Source organism: Haliaeetus albicilla, chromosome 9, assembly GCF_947461875.1.
Source record: "Haliaeetus albicilla chromosome 9, bHalAlb1.1, whole genome shotgun sequence".
NCBI lineage: Eukaryota > Metazoa > Chordata > Aves > Accipitriformes > Accipitridae > Haliaeetus > Haliaeetus albicilla.
Window position 1 is genome coordinate 2965896 of NC_091491.1, and position 21290 is coordinate 2987185.

Here is a 21290-nt window from a genome sequence, read left to right on the forward strand (position 1 = left end):
CTTAATTCTGTTTCAGATCTTGGAAGGGAAGGCCAAAGCATCTTATTTGCTAATTAAGGTTTCACACGATTCAAACACTGAACAAACAAAGGACATCCCCAAATAGAGAAACCCGCCAGCCTTCATGACCTTGCCAACAGACTGATGTCTCAGTTCAGTGCTTTCACGACAGATAGAAAAAGAACTCTGGACAACTGCATATACAAACGTGTATGCACACGCACACATTTTTATGCTGGTGAGCACACACAACCACTGATCGTGACCCAAAAGTTTCACCTCCCTGTTTGAGTTAAGGACACTCCAGACACTCCACAGATGGGTAAAAAAACCACCATTAAAATAACAGACCTCTATTTTATGGTGTCAAATGGCTAATCATAGTAATTAGGGATTTTAAAGTTTTTTACCAAGTAGCATTATCTAAGATAGTATCATGCCTGTAATCTGTCCAGAGTCAATGAAGAACTGCTGGCCAAGGCAACAAAAAAAATGTCCAACGGCTTGCCATCTGCTCAAACCACTACGTCACACCTCATTCCCCTAAATACAGCAACAAGCCACAACAGGATGCAGATGACCAGATTGTTTAGCTGTCATTTCAGCTGAACACACAGTGGCTGCTGATGTGTTACAGTGGACTCTCAAAACCAAACATGACATATCGCTGCTGGACAAACAGCTCCTTCAACATTTTGCCTTGCCATTTTTGTGGATCGATTGCACCCATGCAGCAAGGTAAAGTATTAGGGGTTAATCAAAATTTTGCCTACTATATTAAGTATTTGAATGTGTTTTTATTATATAAAACATACTGTTAAATGATCCATAAAAGCCTTTGGCACTCACTCTCCCTTTGGTTAGAAGCCCAGCTACTCCTTGAAGAGCTTTTGGCCTAGCAGCTCCTTTCAGCTACTATAATAAAAATTAGGCCTGGAATATTGAGGAGATTCTTGAGCAGATTCTTAGCAATAAAAGACAAGTTCAGAGTAGCTGGAGGTTGCCAAATTGTTGCAGCTTGAAAAAGAAAATTGGTACATTCAAGGAAGGGAGCAATTTGAAGTTCTTATAAAGTACTTGGACACCACAATGATGGGCAAGAGTTTCTCCACTCATTTCTCTTTCTCTTATCGCTTCCCAGCTGCTTCTTCCACTTTCAGATAGTTTCAATTTATCCTTCCATTTTTACCCACACAGTTAACTAACAGCCTTCTAGTTGAGATTCTGCTGTTTTTAGTGATGAGGTACCAGCTGTGCATCCCTGCAAGCTGGTGCACGTATGACCTTGAAATTTTCTGTGTAGCCAATCAGAAAATGCTTTTAAACAGCATTTCCTATCTCCCAGAGAGCATGTCTCAACTTTTAGCATTAGATATATATCACTTTGTAGCATCCAAAGCATTGTACAAATATTAGCCAGCTAATACCAACAAAAATCACTCCCCTCCCAGCCTATACCCTATTATTGTCTAAGTAACAGTTCCTCCATTTCACTGAAGCCAGCCTAGGGAGTTCTTTTTGCTTGCTCCTCTGCAGGAATATTAAAACAGAATGAGAATGAAGATAGCTGCTAATTTCATGTCACAGCTAAGAAACTGAAGGTCTTCAGATCACACTTTCTCCTCAGTCTTTTAATTGCAAAATTATACTTCAAGATTTGACACAAGTTTCTCACCTTTCTATTTTCAAACTACTAGTAAGCAAAACCAGACAAAAACCTACTTTTTTCCCCCCCTAATCTGCAGAGCCTGCATAACGCTTTAATTTCAAATAGGTGAAGTACTGCTAATTACTAGTGTATTCTAACAGTCCTTGCGACTTTACAGAGAGCTATGTCAAACTAAACCAAATTATAGGTCAGAATGTGCCAATCTTTTCATCATTATCACTAACTCCCTTTGTGGTTTATGCCCCCCCCCCCCAACATGTGTCTTACCAGGTTCTTTGAGCCTCTGGCTAGCATTGCTCAGCCGCTCCATAATTATTCATCACACCAGATCCAGCAACAAAACATTCACAGCATGCTCTTCTTACATTTTGTTTAAACATTAGGTACAATAGCAGATAATAGAAAATTGAGATTTTGAGGCAAGAGACACGGGAATTTGGGTGTAATCAGATGACTAGCACAATTTTTGCTAAAAAAAGGGGGGAGTGTAAAAAATTATTCTTGAGCAGACATAACACCTGCCTTCTTTTTCTGGATAAGCACTAATCTAGACCCTAGAATATGCCCACTTCTAGATATGATACTTAGTAACCCGTTCCTAATTTCATATTAAATTTTAATTAAAATAATGGGAATGTTCCCTAAATAAGTTAGATCATAGCTTTCTGTGATCCTCTTCCAGATCCCATACTTTTTGCCTTTGCCATCAGACCTACATTAACTCAGCATTTGACCAGCAGTGTCCCAAAACCCTTGCCTGGCATACTGAGTCATTTGGCCCCACCGTTCCCTCTAGCCACCCACACCCTTTTTGCCTGCAATTAGACTCTGTCTTCTAAGATAGAGATGCATGCCCTGCATCTGCATAGCACCTAGTACAACAAGATCTTATCATCTAGAGCCCCGGCTGTGAATTGTACAAGCAATAAATCATCAAAACCCTTTTTCTTCTGCAGATTAATGTTATATAAGTTATGCCTGCCATAAAATATAAACAGCATAAAATGCACCTCTTTGCATTCCAGTGTGTTGTGGAAGATCGTAAAAGCACTTAATATATTATTTAAGCCAGTTAAGCTAGATAGCACAACTGCAGTAATTAGCAACAATTCTCCAAATTCCCATATGCCAGACAAAGGATCATGTTTAGCATTTTCAGGCTGGTAGGAGGGAATCAGAACATTGCAGAAATTAAATGGCATGCACTGCTTTTTTTTTTTTCTTCTGCCTATCTCAGCAGAGCCTACGTTTCACTACAGCTACCCCACTGCACTATCAATATAAGAGACTGAAACCCATCACGTAAAGAAGGCTGGCCTTTTTTGATTTTATTATTTTAAGCATAACAGGGTGTTCAATGCTTTAAGAAAGAGAAATGAAGCCACTTCTCTTGATAGCTACATTCTGTAGGCTGGAGGGGAATTTCCTTGCTTTTTCTTTCTTTTTTTTTTTTTAATAAAACAAAAATAAATAAAAAATACCCCCCAAACCTGACTTCCTCTGGAAAATCCATGAACTGAAGTGTTAAGTGGAAATTTAAAACTACTCCACGCACTAGCCATCCTTCTTGCATACAGGGTCAGGCACAGGGCAGCGTGACATGAGCCACAGGTATGGGAGCGGGAGAAAGACAGGCAACACAAGGCGGGATGTGCACGAAAAAAAAAAGGGCACCAGTGACAACAGAGGGATGAGACCTGAATACTACCAGGAGCCTGAACTTCATCACCCCTTGCAACCCTGGCACACATCATGTGCCCAGAAGCCTCATCACACTGCGTGCCAGCGGGCGGGCAGCCAGCCCAGCAGCCCTGATTGCACTGGGAATTGTAGCCAGGCTGACATTCCTGTGCAAAGAACAAGATCACTGGAGGCAGATATCAAAATCTTCTAAAGGAGCAGGGAAAGAAGATGAGGATTTGAGAGTCTCTGCCATAAAGGAAGGCTTTGAAATTGAGGGTGCCATGACTCAGAGAGAGGAGAGACCTGATGCAGGCAGACTCCTGGCTCTAAGCCCCAATTGCTCTGACCAGTTGTTATTTTCCATCCTCTTTGTATGCACAGATACAACATGGCAAAAGTTTTTCCCCATTGAGTTGTTCAGAGAAAAGCCTCAAGACTGGGAACAAAAAATAGAGGAGAACCCCTTCTGGTGGCCTGACATTTTATTTCTCTATTGCAAAGAGAGGAAAATCCCTTTTTATTCCTCTACAGTTTTTATTATTTTATGATTTTTTTTTTTATTTTATTCCTCTCCATTGCAAAAAGAGGAAAACATCTCATGGGAGAGCAGCTGTTTGCTGAGGAGGGCTCACAGCATGCCCAGGGCAGAGCTGTGAACGTGGGGCACAGGGCATGTACCAAAGGAGATCTGCAAGCTCCTTGCTTCATCTCCCTGGAACAGAGCTGTGCGCAAGGGTGCTGGCACTTCGCTCTCTGAACCAGCAGGGTTTTCCCCAGGAGTTAATTTTCTTTATATCTACTGAAAAAAGCATCACCAAGTTCTGTACAGCCTCCCTGAAGGCATCCTTACCTTGATGGGCATTTCTCTACCAGGTTGTCTCCCCCTCTCTGCTTCAGGCTGTTTTCTTCCATTTTGAGACTAGGAGAGCTCTTTCCCTGGCTCGCAAAGCAACTGGCTTTCCACCTGGTTACGGCCACCTTTTGATTATTTCTCCCTTGCTGTTGCTTTTCAAGCCCTCTCTTCCCTCCCAAGCAGTGCTTAGTTCTCCCATCTCTCCCTCACTTGCTTTTTGCTCCCTACCTCTAGACTGTGGGCTCCTGTTTGGCTTATACATTTGATGCCTCTCTGCACATCTCGGTAATCCCGTGCAAACCCCTGCCACATTCCCCAGGCAGAGCTGACCTTTTGGCATGGGCGTACCAGTCCTATCATTTTCTAGGCCTCTCCAATTCATTGCTAAGATGGTGGGTATATTTGTTAGGTACAGGAAATGAGCAAGGCAGGTATCACCTAGGGCAGTTTGTATTACACGATCCAAAAGATTAACAAAAGAAGTCAAATTATTTTCAATATTAAGAGATACCCAACTTGTTATGGATTTCATATTACAAGCAGCACCAAAAGCATGGGTTTATTAACAATGCCTATTTCAACTGCATAAAACCCTGAAAACTTATGAAGCACAATAAGAAGGAAAGGCTTTAACTATCCCGTTTCTCACAGGCTGCAAGTTGCAAAGTATGGAGGAAGCTGATAATGGTCTTTCAGTTCCTGAAGACTTCAAGCAGCTTAAAAAAATAGTTATATGACATTAGCAAACACCATTAATAAGGTCACTAACAGCTGGCTGAAAAAAAGACAAACATCTACAGAACTGTTGAAGCATAAAATAACGTAGGAACACCTGAAGATACATCTATTGACAAGGAGGGGTCCAGCACCTGAGGTTAGTCTAGTAGCTTTGGGCACTCTGGAAGATTTGGCTAGCTGTGTCTTCCAGTATGGGAATACTTGGAACACACCTGATCAGATTTTGCAAGTGGATAAAAGACATGCTGATGTATTTATGGCTTCTACACACCACTGGTTGCAAATCATGTTTGGGTTCTTTATGACATTAATTCAAACAACTGGTTAAATGAGCAACTCCCAACACTTACCAAAAAGGGATTCCTATGGTATATTAAGATGCCTCTAATAATGCCACATAGAAACAATATCTAGGCCTAAATTACCTCTTCCCCTAATACAAGATTTATTAACTTGAGCTGTATTTATTGGCATCCAACCGCAGGGAGAAGACAAGTCTCCAGTTGGCTGTGATAGTTTTCATCATCCTTAAGCACCAGGAAAGGAATTTCCAGATCCAATTAGCAAAGCCTCCGCCCCTACAGTCTGAGCTGTTGCACTGAGTATCATTAATCACTCTATCAAATGAAGTGTTCACCACCCTCCTGGTAAGAGCAGGTTACTGAAAAACATTCCTCATTACAATTCCTATTTAGTATTACATTGCAATACATCTGGCAATGATGTTTGGTTTTTATGTTTAACTAAACCACGTGTACATGCACTTGTTTCAAGTATAACGTAAAATACCTCTATGTTTATCTGCATTTACCAGCTCTCTTTCCCTGTGACCTACCAGTAAATAAATATTGCATCAGATGCCTGCATATATTATACGCAACCTGACTCATCACATCACACGTGGTATTCACGCTAAGTCTGCCTAAAACAGCAAATAACAAACAGCAGCATAAACAGAGCATCTTCATAACTGCAGTTTTGGCTACATGCCTACTCTTGCACTGGAAGAGCTGCTGTACTAGAGAAGTTGGTTAATGTTTGCACTTGCACAGCTCCTGGAAGACTAAGACACTCAAATAGTAAAAATTAATATTCACAAAAGAGCTGTCAGGGGAAAAGGAAAAGTTCTCCCTAAGGTGCACTGTTACAGTACAGTGTGTTTGACTGGCACTTAGGCTCCCTTTCCTTCATGGGGAGAAATGTGAGATGCATAATCTGTTTGTAATCCTGACTTCTCCCCATCCAATTAGAACATTGTTTCAAAGGACTTTCGCCCTTAAGTAGGCAATATAATCTGATAAATTTACATAGATGTGGTCTGGGTTATGCCATCTTCTGACATGATAGGCTTCAAAGTAGAAATTAATGTTGTCTTCCAGAGGGGCAGGGGGAAGGGATCCAACCATAGACTTCGGAGAACTCAAAGGCATGTGTCATGCCTGATCTCACAGGAGTGGACTCATCCACAAGACCTTACATGATGAACAAAAGGAACTGAAATCTGACTCAGTGCTACCAAAAAAAATTCAAGAGGCAGGGAAGGTTTGTAGCTTCAGTGGTCAGAGTATAGCTTTGAACATTATTGTACAGTTCAACAGTGAAAAAAGGCATTTGCGACCTCAGCTGTCTAGTCTCCTGCTCTGCTGCTGTACCAAGTAATGCCAGAGAAGACTACTAAGATCACTGCTCCACTGCAAACCAGGTTAATGGACAACTCCTAAACACAGTGAGATCCTCAGATGAAGGCTGGCCAGGGAAGTCCATCTATAACTCCTGCTTGTATATTCATAGCTTTGGCCGAGTGCAGTGTGCACGGAAAGGTAAAAGAACAAAGACTGCGATTTTCAAGGGGAACTCAAGGCCTTCTCTGTCCTCTGAAACAGTGAAGTGTACATATGATAAGCCAAGAGAGCCACTCCATGCTGTAGTCACACGCTACATGGAAGCTGTAATCTCACAAGGACACAGATATGGCCATGCAAATATGGGTTATGCCTATGCTAACAACCAGCCTATGTCCCTAGAGCTCCTAAATGGCTTTTAATCTAGCTGCTAATGCGTGTGAAAGCTGGTGCTGAAGAAGCTTCATTTCTCTTGTGCTCCTGTTAGCCAGGAACATGCTGGCTAACCCTTTGAGACCCTGACTTGATTGAGAGGTGAGGACATAAGCTGGCAACTTTTTGGTTTAAACCTTTGGAGGTGAAAAGGAGAGGAGCTGCCTGCCACACTGGGGGCAGACGTCATGATTGCAGGGAGCAAACACAGCAAGAGTGCAGTTGGTAACAGGTGTTGAGAAATCAGCTGCATTTTCAAGATCTCCTTCAACCAAACCACTTCTAACAGTCCTCACAACCACCAGGCTGAAGCAGCATAGGTATGCTTAACCATGGTATCACCACTGCTTCACTTTGCGTAGCTTACCTTGTGTTGAGTAATATATAACATACCGTAAAATCCTGGTATAGATTAAAGAAGTTGTAACATACCTCAGATGGTCAAAGCAAACCTAACTGCAAAGCGTTAGAAGGTAGTTGTCTTTGTGTCTGCTCAGCACCAGCCTGTGTAAGGCTCCTGCATCAGAGAGCTGACAGCAAAATTTCAGATGTGGGGGAGGAAGAAAGCAGACACAGGAGGGAAAATGCGCAAACATCTTAAGAGGAGGGCTTATCTTAATGGATTTTTGTCATTATTTAATTCAATCACAGGTAAAGGCCAAACTTCCCTAAGACAGCCTGAAAACAAGAACCTGACTCTGTTTTAAGACCCATCAATAGGTACTTTCCCAAGGCTACTACCTGCACCAGGCACTTGGCTCAGCGGGTGCTCAGCATCACCGGATGCACAGAGAAATGCTTAACCAAAAGCATCCAAACTTCTGCCAAGAGCAGTGCCGATCCCTCCACACAGCTGTGCCTGGGGAGACCTCAGAGAGAGGGGGCCTTTGTACAGCCCTCGAGATGACTCCCAGTGCCAGAAGCAACCTGGCACAGGAGCACAGCTGAATCACAGCTGCAGCAATTACAATAATTGTCCAAGGGACAAAACAATTGCACTTGTCTGTCTGGTCAGGGCATGATAGGAGCCCAACACATTTTTCTTTGTGAAAGCTTTTTTCCTTGAAGTACATTTCCAAAACAAAGTCTTTTTAACTCCAAGCCTTTCCAGACTTCTTCCTGGCAAGTGCAATTTATTCTTTCTAGAAAGGAGAGCTTTAAAAGAGATGTTACCCAGGAGAGTGAGATCTCACTGTGGTTGTATTTCACCGCCATCTGTGAAGGAGGTAACCCTGTATTTCCATTACACTGATGGAAATTGAGGTCTCAACTCCAACCAGCTCCCTGAAAAACACCTAGGGTGCAGCCCAGGGTCCTTTTTCCTGGTTGCACCTCTGGTCCCCATCAAATGGGACTGCCTCTGTTACAAAGATCATTCCTGGCCCCATGCGAGCCAGGCTCTCTGGCCCCTGCCTCAGGGCTGGTGCTTCCCCATGGCACGGCTCAGCAGGTGCAGTGGAAGAGTTGGAGAAAGGCCTGTCCTGAACTTGCTGGTGCACAAGCCATAGAAGAAAATTGTGATTGCTCACGCCAGCAGCTGCACCCACACTCGCAGATAGCCAACACGGTGAGCATAGCCACGTGTGTGACTCAGAAAAAGCTGCACTTTGCACCACCTTCAGAGGCCAAAATAATCCGGACTGATGTACAGTTACAGGTGCTGGACTCACTGCAGGTGCAAACCCAGCACCAACCAAGAGCCCCAGAGACTCCACCAAGCTCCCACAGATGCAAACAAAGCAAAGCAAGGGACATTTCCCTCCCATTGCCCACAGGAGCCATTGACAGCATTGAACATCCTGACCACTACCAGCAAGGGGAAAATCCAGGGTTTTCTGCTTATTTCTTTAGGAGTGCAAATCAATGGCAAAACTGATGGGGAGAGATGACTCTGCCCCAGAGGGCCGCAGTATTGTGGGGCTGGAAGGCCCCAGCAGTCTCCATGGTTGGCGGAACTCAGAACTGGTGTCTGGGCACCCTGGTCACCTTGGCCACCCCAGCACGTTTTGGTCCAAACACAGCTCAGTGGCAGTTTTCCCTTCCTGCCTGGTGTGAGTGAGGCCCTGGGGAAGGGAGAGGGTGTCTGTGTCCCATGGAGGGCTTTAAGGAGGAAGTGGACAGAGCCAGGGCAAAGGATGGCAGCAGGGACAGCACAGCTGGCCAGGTGAGCACGGGCGGGGAGATCATCATGTAGCGAGAGCAAAGCAGCATGCAGCTTCAATTTCACCTCTGAAATGTGGTTTGGGATCAAATTTGCAGAAAAGTAATCTTCCAAGGGAGCAGAGCATGTCAGAGAGGAAAGGACTTCTCTTCCTACACACTTCAGCATATTTTAAAAGGCAACATAAGCTTGTGTTTAAGTCAGTTATGTAAGTGTTGCTTTCCAAAGATGAGTGGAGGAGTTACCTACACAACTGTTGATGCAGGGAAAACAGCCATTGCCCTTTGCAAGAGAAAATATCCCCCTCCCCAGACCAGGGAGGTGCAAGTTCAGTGGCTGAGGACTTTGTTTTGTTTTCAATCTGGCTTTGCAGCAGGTCAGCCACAGTACCTTTGCCATCAATAAACACTGAGGATGGAGCAGCGTGGCATTACAATGAGCCCATTGTAACCACATATTTCCACTTAACAAGTGACTGCCAGCCCGTATTTGATTAATGCCATTAGGAACGAGTGGCTGTTTACCTTGTAATTTATTAGAGGGAGGATTTCCAAAAGGGACTTCAAGTAGGCACCTAATTCTTATGGACTTTTAATTATAATTGAATACCTAGCTTCATTAAGCACCTCTGAAAACCCAATCTGAAATGATTTGGCAGGAAGAGAAATGCTTCTGAGCCTTAGGACAGGGTTAAACCATGACAGCATTTTTTTAAAGAGAAGGTGCAAGATTTGCATGAATTGGAAGACTAACCTATGGCTTCGGCAATTTGTAGACCGCAGAGAAGGATCTGGCTGGCACAGCGAAGGAGGCAGCCTTTGTAATGGGCAGTGAGATTGCTCCACCACGCAAGACCCCGCTCATCTGCTGCGCAGACGGCCTTGATCAGGACACCTTTAAAATTGTGAGATACTGAATAGAATTTAGCAGTAGAAAGTCAGTGGCATCTCAGGTTCTCAAGAGAGAGGGAGCAAATAAAACCCAGGAGTTTGGCTGAGGGAGAAAAAAAGCAGGACAAGACACTTCATTCTGTAGCTTTCTTCCATGTCTGAAAGTTTTTACCTCATTGTTTTCCAGTCATCTGGACATTGCACTTTTAGTTTAAAAAAAAAAAAAAACCCAAACAAAAAACAACCAAACAAACAAAAACCCACAAACCACAAAAAAAACCCAAAATAACAACAACAACAAAAAATCACATTTCATATACACTGTTCCATTTTTCAAAACATATACTGCTACATTATGATTTCACATGACACCTTGCGCTCTGTGGCTATGGTGGTTTGGTTCTTCTGCATCACTTACACCACAGCCACAAAGCTCCATCTCACACCAGGACACAACCTTCCCATTCCTGGGGCATCATGGCATAACCACACAAAGCCCCAGTCACAGCCCAGTGCACATAACAGAAAAAAACAAACAAACAAACGGACAAAAGGGAGGGCATCCAGACACAGCATTTGCTCCTGTGTCACATGCAAATGTTTGCAACACATCCCAGGTTTGGCCACAGGAAGAAGCAGTGTGAGAAAAGCAGTAAAGCAGTTCCCTTCCCCCTCCCTGCAGAACAGCAGCTGTTTTGTAGCCTGAAATTTATACCTTTTGCCCTACACTGTTAAAAAGGAATTCCCAGTCTTGGATATCCCTCAATTCCCTATTCGTGTCACCTTTGACATGCTTCGCCCAGGGTGTCGCCAACCTTGGAATGTGCAGGAGCGACTCCTGCAGAGTAATGTCCTACTGAAGACCCACGTCAGCTCCCCCATGTCCACACAGGAGACACTTATCAAAACATAACGCTCCTTCAGGGCTTCCCAGACAGCTATTTAATCAGTTTATTTAGTGAAAAGGAATGCCTGAGACCTGGATTTAAAGTGCTGAATACCTATGCCAACACATTTTCTTTACAGTGCAAGGAGCTTTTGAGACCCTTTAAGAAGTCACTTAGGAAACTGCATTTGCCCCAGCACCTCCCCACAGAGAAAAAAATTAAGTACACAAAGAAAAGTTTGACCATAATTGGGGACCGCATCGATCTCTTTCTCCAGCGGTACTGCAAAGCCTCGGAAGTCAAGCACTGGAAGAAGTAAGGGTCTCCTCTTGCCCTGCACCAGTGATACTCCCAGCAGGCATTTAGACATGTACTTTGGCCCTACATTTCCAGGCACTGGAGATCAAGTTGGGTATCTATGGGAGACTTGTATGGCTTGTTCTAACTGCCAAATACTCACAGATCTTGCAGGTGGTTTTAGCAGAGGCCATGTGGTACCTAAGCCTACCCAGCACAAGGCCAATTCCAATGTGCTGCCCATCAGCAACAACCCTTTGCAAGTAAACAGGCTTCTATGTAGCCACCTGAGTTGATGGATAACCCTCCTTCCCATGCTTAGGGAAGAGCAGTTCTTTGAAAGTTTGTAAGATTGGGGGGGTGGGGGGGGTAGAAAAAAACGCTGTGCAAAGGATAATGTCAGTGGTTACACTTGCCAAGTCAGAACTAGGGAGCAGAATGTGGAAGAGGACGAAGTTTGTACTCACATGCACAATCCACATGTCTGTCTTTTTCCAAGGATGTTCTGGCAGTTTGTGTCCCTCTTCTCAGACATGGATGCAAAGCAACTGCAGAAGCTGTATAAGTACATCAAGAACAACCGAATGGATAAGTTTCTGGTAAGCAAACAGGAAAGTCAATACCCCGTAAAGTGTTCCTGCTGTACTAACTTTAAGGGGATAACTATACCACACAGCTTACATGTTTTGATCCATGTCAAAGGAGAAGCCTGCTACCGAAAAGTCTGTTTATCAAAAGGCTGTGAATCCTGCAAATTCAAATTCATGGCCTGCTCCTACCGTAACATGGGCACTGAGCTATTGCAGCTGCCAGTAGCTTTCCCTGGCTAGCTCTGGGAAACTAAGCTAATGTCCCCAGCACCGTGATTTACAATTTTTGGAGCTCTTTGTTGATCCCATGTTTCCAGTCATGCTTTACAGACCAAATCTGATCCATAGTTTTATCTGATGATATAGGAGTTAAAGTTTGAAACAAGCAACTAGTTCAGGTAAAGCCTGCATTTGCCAAAGCCAATTTCTGTGCCTGAGCATCAGGCGGGGATGCAAGATTACAAGGAAACTGTAATGAACAGTTTCCCGAGAACACTGACTCCAAAGAGTTAACCCATTTAAGCATGCTCATAGCCAACCATAAACATATCTCCTGAGCAAAGGCCGAGTACACCAGAAAGTTCAAGGTTCCACAAGAAACACATACTTTAAGTTTATTAAAAAATAATTAAAAACAGATCTACAATTGAAAAAAAAAAAAAAAAAAGAGTCAACTAAGAAATTGTTTTGAGTAAATTAGAAAACGCAGCAGACAAGACCTTGTTGGGTTACTGGGACACTGCTTGCTTAGCATTAAAAAGGGAGCTGTGGTCATCTGATAGCTGGCAGTGATAACGCCATAAATAAGTTTGAGGCCGCAGGTAAACAGCTCTCTTCTCCAGTTAGAAAGAGGGAAGCCAGCCACACATTTTTTTGCTTTTAGTTTACAGGGAAGCAAAACCATTTATTTATTTATTTTTTAAGACTCTAAAAAGATATCCCAACAATAAGGAAATCAAACCTATTGTAAAGAAAAAAAAAACCCACAAAAAACCCACAAACACAAATTCCTGTTGCTAGCATGAGATGCCCGAGATTAATGGGGAGATATTAAAAAAGCAACTGGCAGCTCCGGGAGGCAGGCGACAACAGGCGTTCTTGCTCCCTTAAACTCGCCAAGCACTGTGGAGGGGGAAAATCGAGCTCCATTTCCAGCATGGCCCTTCTCAGAGGCTTGGCCAAGCCCAGGACATGACCTGGGCTAAGGACAAGCCCTGCTGCTCCGGCAGCTGAGGGTAGCTCCTCATAGCCACCTTGGAACAAGTATTAAAAAGCAAGTAACCCCCCCAAATGCCTTCCCATCCTTTTGCTCCCTTAAATAAGAAACACAACCAAAACACACGATTCCACATCTTCCTTTCCAAGGAAGGAGGGCAAGGGGGAAGGCAAAAACCAAACGGTGGGTGACAAGCATTAGTCACGCTGCGTCGTGCACTATCAGGATGCACCGGCGCGTGCCGAGGAGCATGCACCAACCTGCAGTCAGCAAGAGCCTGCCGGCTACGGCTGCACAGTACTGGGGACAAGGCTGCCTCCAAAAAGGCCGACATAAGAAGTGACAAATTCTGCCGTTATGTAACGGTTGACAAATGCCTTTTGTTATGCAAGACAAGTGGGAGAAAAATAAGCATCTTTGCCCTTTGTGGGAAGGGAACAGCAGTCGGCTCCCTGCTAGAGCATAAACAACAGGCTGTAGATCCAGGGGGGACCAGCACACTCGGCACAACAGAAATAGATTACTTGGAAATGCCTCATTATTTAGATGAGTGAGCATAAAAAACCCAGAATCAATATGTAATTAGTAAGCGATTGAGATTGTCAGCATGGTAATTTGATAATTTTGTGAGTTTTGTTAAAGGAGAGAGGCTAGCAAGCAGGCTTGTTCATCAGTCACCTTAAAATTAGGCATCTACATCCCTGTCCCTTACATTTGGGATTTTAGGGCCTTTATTTTAGAATTAAAAAAAACAAAATACCAAAACTACACATCTGAATTTTAACACTGGTCCCAAGTCTGTTTTCAGACTTACTGAAAATACCAGACCAGCCCCACTTGTCCGCTTAGAGCTAGAACAGAGCATCATTTTCCTTTGCAATCTGCTGGCTCCCGTACACTGCTGAAAGCTGTAGAAATCAGCCCCATGTCTCAGCCTGAGAGAGTAAAGAAATAAGTTTCCTGGGCTATCTGAGGGTCTGGAATTTATTTTTTTTTTATAAGTCAAGTAGCATGACCACTGGCAACACAAAAATTATTTTTCCCTGGGATAGCCTAGAAGGACGCGCAGCGCAGACAGCCGCTCTCCATCCAGCTCCATGGTACCAGCCCACCACCCTTAGGATGTTCAGCACGGGGACCCATCGCTATCCCCAGCCATCCTCCCAGCGCACAGAGTGCCATAAGGCGACAGTGACATCCAGTGGCAGCGCACACCCGACCACAGCCCCCCACCCCCACCAGTGGGGCCGAGCAGCACCCACGTCCCATTACACACACTTGAGCCTTGGTTCAAACGCAGCCACCAAACGGCACCGTCAGCTACTGACCATCTTCCCTAAAGTGCATGAAAAATGACAGTCCTCTCACTAGTGTGCTGAGAAGGGTTCTTGCTTTAAAACACAGATTTTTAGGTGCTGGGGTAGACTGGGCTGGGTGAGCTGGGCTGCACAAATAGCTGAGCTGGGCTGGGTGTCAACTCAGGGGAACAGAGACAGCACAGAAAACACAGCTTTGTAGAGGCCAGCAGGACTCACTGCTGGGTGGGATGGAGCCTCAGATCTCAGCTGCGAGGAACAAACACTTTGCAGGGTAAAGGTTTGTGCAGACAGTACAGTCATTTCTCGGCTCGTAGCTGCTGCCACCCAACAGGACCATGGTTAAGCAAGAGTTATTGCCCAAGCATGAGTCAGTGTGTGGTGTTTGCTCGTATAAATATCTTTAGAAGCGGTTTTTGTCTTATTTTTTTGATTTTTTTTTTTTTTTTTTTAAAAGCAATTATGCTGTCCTTCAGAAAACCCAGATTCAGTTCCAGGACTCGAAGAAAAGAAACTGAAGCAACTTTACATCAGTTGGGGTCTCTGCAGAGGTACAAGAGACCTGCAGGAACACTCTGGTCAAGGAGACAGTCACCACCAACACACCCACAAAGTCCCCACCCAGCAGCAAGAATGAGAGATGAGAGGTAATCACATAGCCAGTGTCATATTGGCACGAAGCAGGAGGAGCATTTTCCTGCTCAAGTAGAGCCACCTACACTTGAAATTTTAGCAAAAGGATCAGCAGGTGAAGACGTGATCAGTGGTGGAGCTAGAGGAGTTGGGCAGGTTGAACTGCTGCCTCAGAAGAGACATGGGGGTAGGAAAAACAGCAGCAAGAGAAGCTACTATAGCATAAGGCAGTAGTAAGGAAGGAGAAGACATCCCTTTGTTGGCCCATGTCAGCTGGCGTTAATTAGTGTGTCTTTACATAGCCACCTGGATGCTCAAAACATAGTTGTGGTTTGCCTTTGGGTCCACCCTAGCAAAGCCACACACGCTTGTCTTCTGGAGCAAAAATGCAGACTAACCTGTGGCAGGCGTGTTTGCTAACCAGAGTCACTGGCAGCTTGTTTACTTCAGCCAGAACTCTGGCATATGCAAATCCCAAAGGAGGAACGAAAAAGGGACATTAAAAGCAATTACTGATGAGATCGGCTTTGCCACAAACAGGTGCCACACTCTGCCTGTGGAAGGAGGATTTGTCCCACATAAGCCTATTTTCAAGCTGCTAAAATGCAATCACATGTCCTGTGGGAGTTCTCATGCGCTCATAACCATCTTGCTTTTCATCTCTTTTCTCCCCAGTCTATTTACCTCTAAAAAAGTCCAATCTGGTATGTAACAGCTCTGAGGGAGCACTTAAAATCCAAATTGATAAACTAAAAGTCAAAAAACAAGAGCTAGCTAGACAGCGTGATCTGGGAGGCTGAGTAGGAGTCCCACACTAACCCGCCGGCTGTGCGGCTCCAGGCAATCCTCCTCCACTTGTCTGCTCCCCTATAAGAATGGGGAAAATACCACCCAAGCAATTCTTACGTAGATAAATGCACCAGACACACAAAGTGCATAAAATACTAAAAATTAGTGCAATTGAAGTGTAATGAACATAGCAAGGGTTTGGGATTGCTGGTTGCTTGAGAGCCCAGGTGGCAAGTCATCATGAGGAGCCTGGTGTTCCTATGTATTTCTAGTGACAGTGTATTTGTGAAATTGAACCATATGCAGAATCCACACAGTAAAGCCCCCAGGGGACATCTTGGGCACACCAGCACCAGCTCCTGTAGGAAATAGAGCTTCTCACGGGAGTTATGCCTTCCATTTACTTTGTGGGGTTTTTTTGTTTTTAAGGTTCCAGACAACTTCAGAGATCAATGGAAAGCCAGAAATCAATTAATACAGTATCATCACCTGAACAAAAAGCAGGGAATAAAGACAGTCTCCATGGTTTCTCAAATACTTGCAGCATCATAGCAACAAGGTTAGACCCAAGCAAAATGAAAGTTACGCTATTTTAAACATGTGATCTAGTTTATTATTATCCTGGAGTTTCCTAACAGCTGTGCACCAGCATCAAGACTTGATCAAGGATGTGTAAGTATCAGAGCCACCTTTACTACCTCATTCTTTTTGTATAAACCCCAATAATGGAAGAAAAGCATTTGTAAGGAAGCAGGCAGCTGCTTCTTTCCTGCTATGGCAGAAACCTTCTGATGAGAGCGGGGTCTGTTCCCCATTCGTTTCTACTCAAACATACACACACATAACGCAAACCCTCCACATGGTCAGCAGCCGTACTGACCAGGGAGGAGGGAACAAAAGAGGAAGGGAAGAGATGGGTGTACAGAATATATTCTGGTTAAAAAAGAAAAAAGTTTCATAACTTTTATACATACACTTGACATTTTTAACTGTTGTAGGCAAATAATGGCCATGAGCCCATACACACATCAGTGTTCTTGGCAGATGCAGCAGCTGCCATCCATTGATCCAGACCGAGATAGCTGTAGCCCTGCTTGACTGCTGCTGTAGGAAGAGACTCATCTGAGAGCTAATGCTTCAGGATAGGAATAGTGAGAAAACAGTAACAAAACTGGCTGGTTTGGGCTTCAGGGTTGGCTAGATTTGATTTATCATTGAATCCAGGTTTTAAGAAAACATCAGAAATATTAATAGTTTGGCATGGAAATCTTTTAGTCTGACCAGTAAAAAAACCCCAAAGATCCTTCCTTCCTACATGCTAAAAATCAGATGGTTGGGTAGGGGGCTTATTTATTGTCTTCAGATCTGAATCCAAGCAAGAAAAATCCCTCTTAGATCCCTTGGGAAGGGCAGATAACACAGGCTGTTTTTAGAATAAAGACAACAGATTTCCTTTTTAAATGGCATCTTGGATCACCATCCACAGAGCTTGGCAAGAGACTAAAGTCCCTGGCTGTGCTGCCCGCAGAGGCACTGCTGCCAAGCACACACAGAAAATTGTTCATGAGAGGTTGCGAAGGAGGATGTCGCACGTTGCCTTCACTGGGCAACAGATCCTGCTTCTCGCATTGGGTTTCACTGCGCATAAGAGCAGACATGCAGTTATACTGGGGGATCCTAACCACTTGTGTAGTGCAGACCTGGTTCAGCAGAGAACACGAGGAATTTTCTTAGAACAACAGAGTATTTCTTTCAGCCAAAGGTTCTGAGCTTTCCCCACAGCACACACTGTATAAACCACATGTAGTATTGTATGCAGCTGCATCAGAAAAATACCGTATGCCCTCAAAATGTCACACTTACTTAAGATGAAACTGAGCAAGATTAAAGCCTGCTCAAGACTTGGATTGTTCTACAATTTTTCCAGTAGGACTTGAGGTGACTTAGAAGTGACAGGAAAGCTCTCAAAGAAAACCAAGCTCTGCCAGAAATAACCTCAGAGAGTTTCCTGACCAGATGATGTAAGCAAAGAAAGGCAAGAGACAAAATTTCACCTTCAGAGGTCCCTGCTCTAAATGTACAATAAGAAAACCTTCGGAATAAACTACAGGACGCATCAGTGGCACTCATGCAATATTAGAGGGACTGCTTTTTCCTGCCGTTTAATTTTGGAAGCTGGCGGGCAGCGGTGCTACCACAGCAGACTTGCACAACTGCAGGGCTTGTAGCGCTCAATGCACATTTCCTAACTTGGGCCATTTGCTCTTTTCCATTTAAATGGAGCATCAGGGAATTCATGGAAGTGTTGCACAACCTTGGCTTTGGCTCTTAAGCAAAGTAAGGTTTTCATGTGTTTTATAAAGTGTCAATGCATAATGTAGAACCAAAGGAAAAAAAAAAGAAGAAAAAAAAGACTCAAAACCCCATTTCCCCCACCAAACCACAACCTGAAGAAATGCAAGCAGATGCCAATGTTGACAGCTAAGATTCAGGGCAGTAAAGCACACATTTTGCACCACAGGACGCATAAACTTTGTTCAGTGGGAAACAAAAGATGTCAGGAATAAGCAGAACTTGTGCTGCCCATGGCCCTGCAGCAGTGACAGCTCAGGGCAGTCAGCCACGCTGGGACAGGCATCCCCAAGGACAGGAGCCATCCCTGTCAGAGATGCACTAGACTTTTTGCCAGCCAGAAAGAGCTCCGTGTGCTTCAGAAAGTCCAAGGGAGCATTTCCCTCAATGCTTAAAAAAACGCCAAACAAACAAAAACCAAAAAAAACCCCAAACCACCCAGAAACAAAACACCTTCCCCGCAGCAGCTCGCTTCAGGCCAGTTTTAGGGGAATTGTGGTTACATTTTGTCAGCATAAGGAAGAGTGGGATCATTGCTGATGTCAGGGTTTTGGACTTTGCTCAGACTAACCAGGGGAAGAAAGTCATTACTGGGAGGCAGCTTTTACATAGCTTGACTTGTTAACTCCCCATAAAACAGCAGTATGGCCTCATACATGCCTCTGTTTTTAACAGCAGGTTACCTTTACCTGGGCAGGAGCAGGTTTTGGGTTGCTGTTGTTAATTCTTCCTTCACACCAACTGAAGCGAATAGACTTATTTACCAAGTCTCCTGTTGTTGCTTTGTGCTTGGTAGTTTGGCTTTGGCACTCCCCAAAAGTCAACGTTTCCCTGGGGAAAAGGGAAAGAATTGAGAAAGTTGCAGGAACACACACAGACACCCGGGGACTTGCATCTTTTACCCATTTAATTTGCATGGATACAATATATTGGGCTACACAACTGCAAAGGGCACTGCCACGGCCCTGAGGACTTCAGGCTCACCACCTCTGGAGTCATCCTTGTTTTACAAAAGGTGAACCTGGCACAGAGACCTTACCTGGGTTCCTCAGGGTGCAGCACCTTTCAGTTGCACTTGGCCTCCTAACAACTGGACCAGTGTTTGAAGGCATTTTTCCTTTGAAAATTGAAATCGCAGACCTGTATGAGGAGAGCCCTCTGCCTGAGCCCAGCACACGACTGGAGGTTTATAGATCATTTACAGGCAAATTGAAGACGAACTCAAATGACTCAAAAACCTGACCATTTAAAAATAAAAGCTCCTAGAAATGCTAATTTCCAACCCTTCCTGTGCACAGGCAGCCACATGAGATGCTTTTGTGCTGTGACCTCTTACTTGCACGAGATACTTTGTGTTCCCTGGGCTACTTCAGACTTGGCTACTTTTTTTAGAAAAAAAGACCAACAAGCAGGGAAGGATCCACATCTGACAGCTAACGAGGGCTCCCACCCTCCCGTGGTTCACACTTCACAGGTACCCAACAGGCTGCATCAATCGCCACCGTGGCTTACAACCACCATCTGTAATGGTTTGCCCATAAAGGCCGGTATTAACATCTTCACTTCGTACCCACAAGAGCACCCAAGTATTAAGGATTACAGCAAGGGCCCAGATAAACATGGAGCAACTGGCACCTGCAGCGTGTCAAAGGTAAAAGTCTCCAGAAGTGCCATTCAGAACCACAAACAACTTCATCGTGCCATTTGCTTTCTGCTGGAAATGCTCCCAGTGAATGCCCCATCCCAGTGAAACGTGGAGCCTCGGGAGAAAAAGGGCTTCCCTGGATCTGGACACCACTACAAGACACAAGAACCACCACCCCACCCAAATTCTCACTACAGATCTGCTCCATAGACCAGGAGAAACTAGACCGTACCCATCTACTCTTAAACACAGGAAAGAGAAACTCGCCTGCTCCTTCTCCAGAGGTCTCGCTGGGCAGCTGGGATACAGCCCCCTTCCAGGAGCTTTTACATAGCTGGAGATTGGAGGGAGCCACGTGGCTCTTTGTTGGCAGTGAGCTTTTAGGGAAGTTTCCAGATAAACTTGCATAAACGGTCAACTGAATTATCAACAAGTTGAGAAGGGGAAAAGCCAGAACCAAAATGAACTATGGCACCTCTCCCCATGCAAGCGCTCTCTTATTAGAGACAGCACACCAGGAAATTGGGTCTGGCCCATGGAAATAGCCAGAAGTAGCTCCTCTTTGCAACTCAAAGACACTTCAGTTTAAAACTGGTGGTGGGTTCACAACGCTGTGGAGCACAATCTCCTCCCTTGGAAAGGGAAGGACATTCCTCCTCTGGGTGCACGCAGGGACTGGTTTGGTGTTTGTTTTAAAATCTTATTTTAGTCAACTACCATCAGCTAAAGGTGTTCTCGCACACAGACACTACCACACTGACACAGTATAGTCCGAATTACTGAACTATAAATACCACTTCATCTATTTTGGGAGTGCATTGCCTAAAAATTCTCACTTAAGTAAATAGAATAGAAAAACTAAAGCCACCAAAACCTATAGCCTGGTTTCAGTAAGTGCTTCTGCTTTTTAATTCAACTGCTGGAGTATCAGAAGATCCCAGGTGAAAAGGCAACCATGTTTACAACTCCATATACAGTAAAGGGTATCAAACACAAAATGAAAGGACCAGCTACAATGAAAGCACCCCCAAAGCTATATGATCAGACATCTATGGAAACCAAATCATCTTGCTCAAGTAAAATTAGTCTGCTTTTTACAGTTTCTTCCAGTAACAATGGCAGTAATGGTATCAGAAGTTATCCAACCAATATTTATTCTGAGGTTCACTGGATAAACCAGACACAATCGCAGACTGACTGCATGACCTGCTCTCCCTATGGTTAATTAATTAAACCAACAGCAATACAGACTGTCCTCACATCCCGGGGTGGGGGACACACATGGTGCAGCGAGTAGCAAAGAGGTAGAAGTTGGCAGCGCAGGGGGCTCGCTAGTTCCAAGGAGGTGTGCAATTCTCTTCCATCTCCAAGAAGCCAGCCTGGACCCACGCCAGGGCCGCACTCACCAGAATAAAGGTAACACGGGCAATATAACTCAGAGGAGACGACGAACGCAGACCCACTGCGAGACAGGTTCAGCACCCCAGAACCTGCGTTCAGAGCAACTCAACTTCTAG

General features: G+C 44.4%; 1 protein-coding gene across 1 annotated transcript; it reads left to right on the top strand.

The window, feature by feature from the left end:
• Window positions 1-9089: 9089 nt before the first annotated feature.
• Window positions 9090-15172, top strand: CHCT1 (CHD1 helical C-terminal domain containing 1). Its single transcript, XM_069793025.1, has 5 exons — window positions 9090-9161; window positions 9934-10062; window positions 11075-11250; window positions 11732-11831; window positions 14812-15172. Exons 1-5 carry the CDS (start codon window positions 9090-9092, stop codon window positions 14989-14991), a joined length of 657 nt encoding a protein of 218 aa, XP_069649126.1. The 3' UTR covers window positions 14992-15172.
• Window positions 15173-21290: the final 6118 nt, after the last annotated feature.

Bases quoted from the DNA above. Each gene is read 5' to 3' on its own strand.
- CHCT1 (XM_069793025.1), top strand. From the start codon at position 9,090: ATGGAGGGCTTTAAGGAGGAAGTGGACAGAGCCAGGGCAAAGGATGGC. The intron at 10,063-11,074 runs GTGAGATACTGA...TTTTCTTTACAG, and splicing joins ATCAGGACACCTTTAAAATT to TGCAAGGAGCTTTTGAGACC. The intron at 11,832-14,811 runs GTAAGCAAACAG...TTTTTTTAAAAG, and splicing joins ACCGAATGGATAAGTTTCTG to CAATTATGCTGTCCTTCAGA.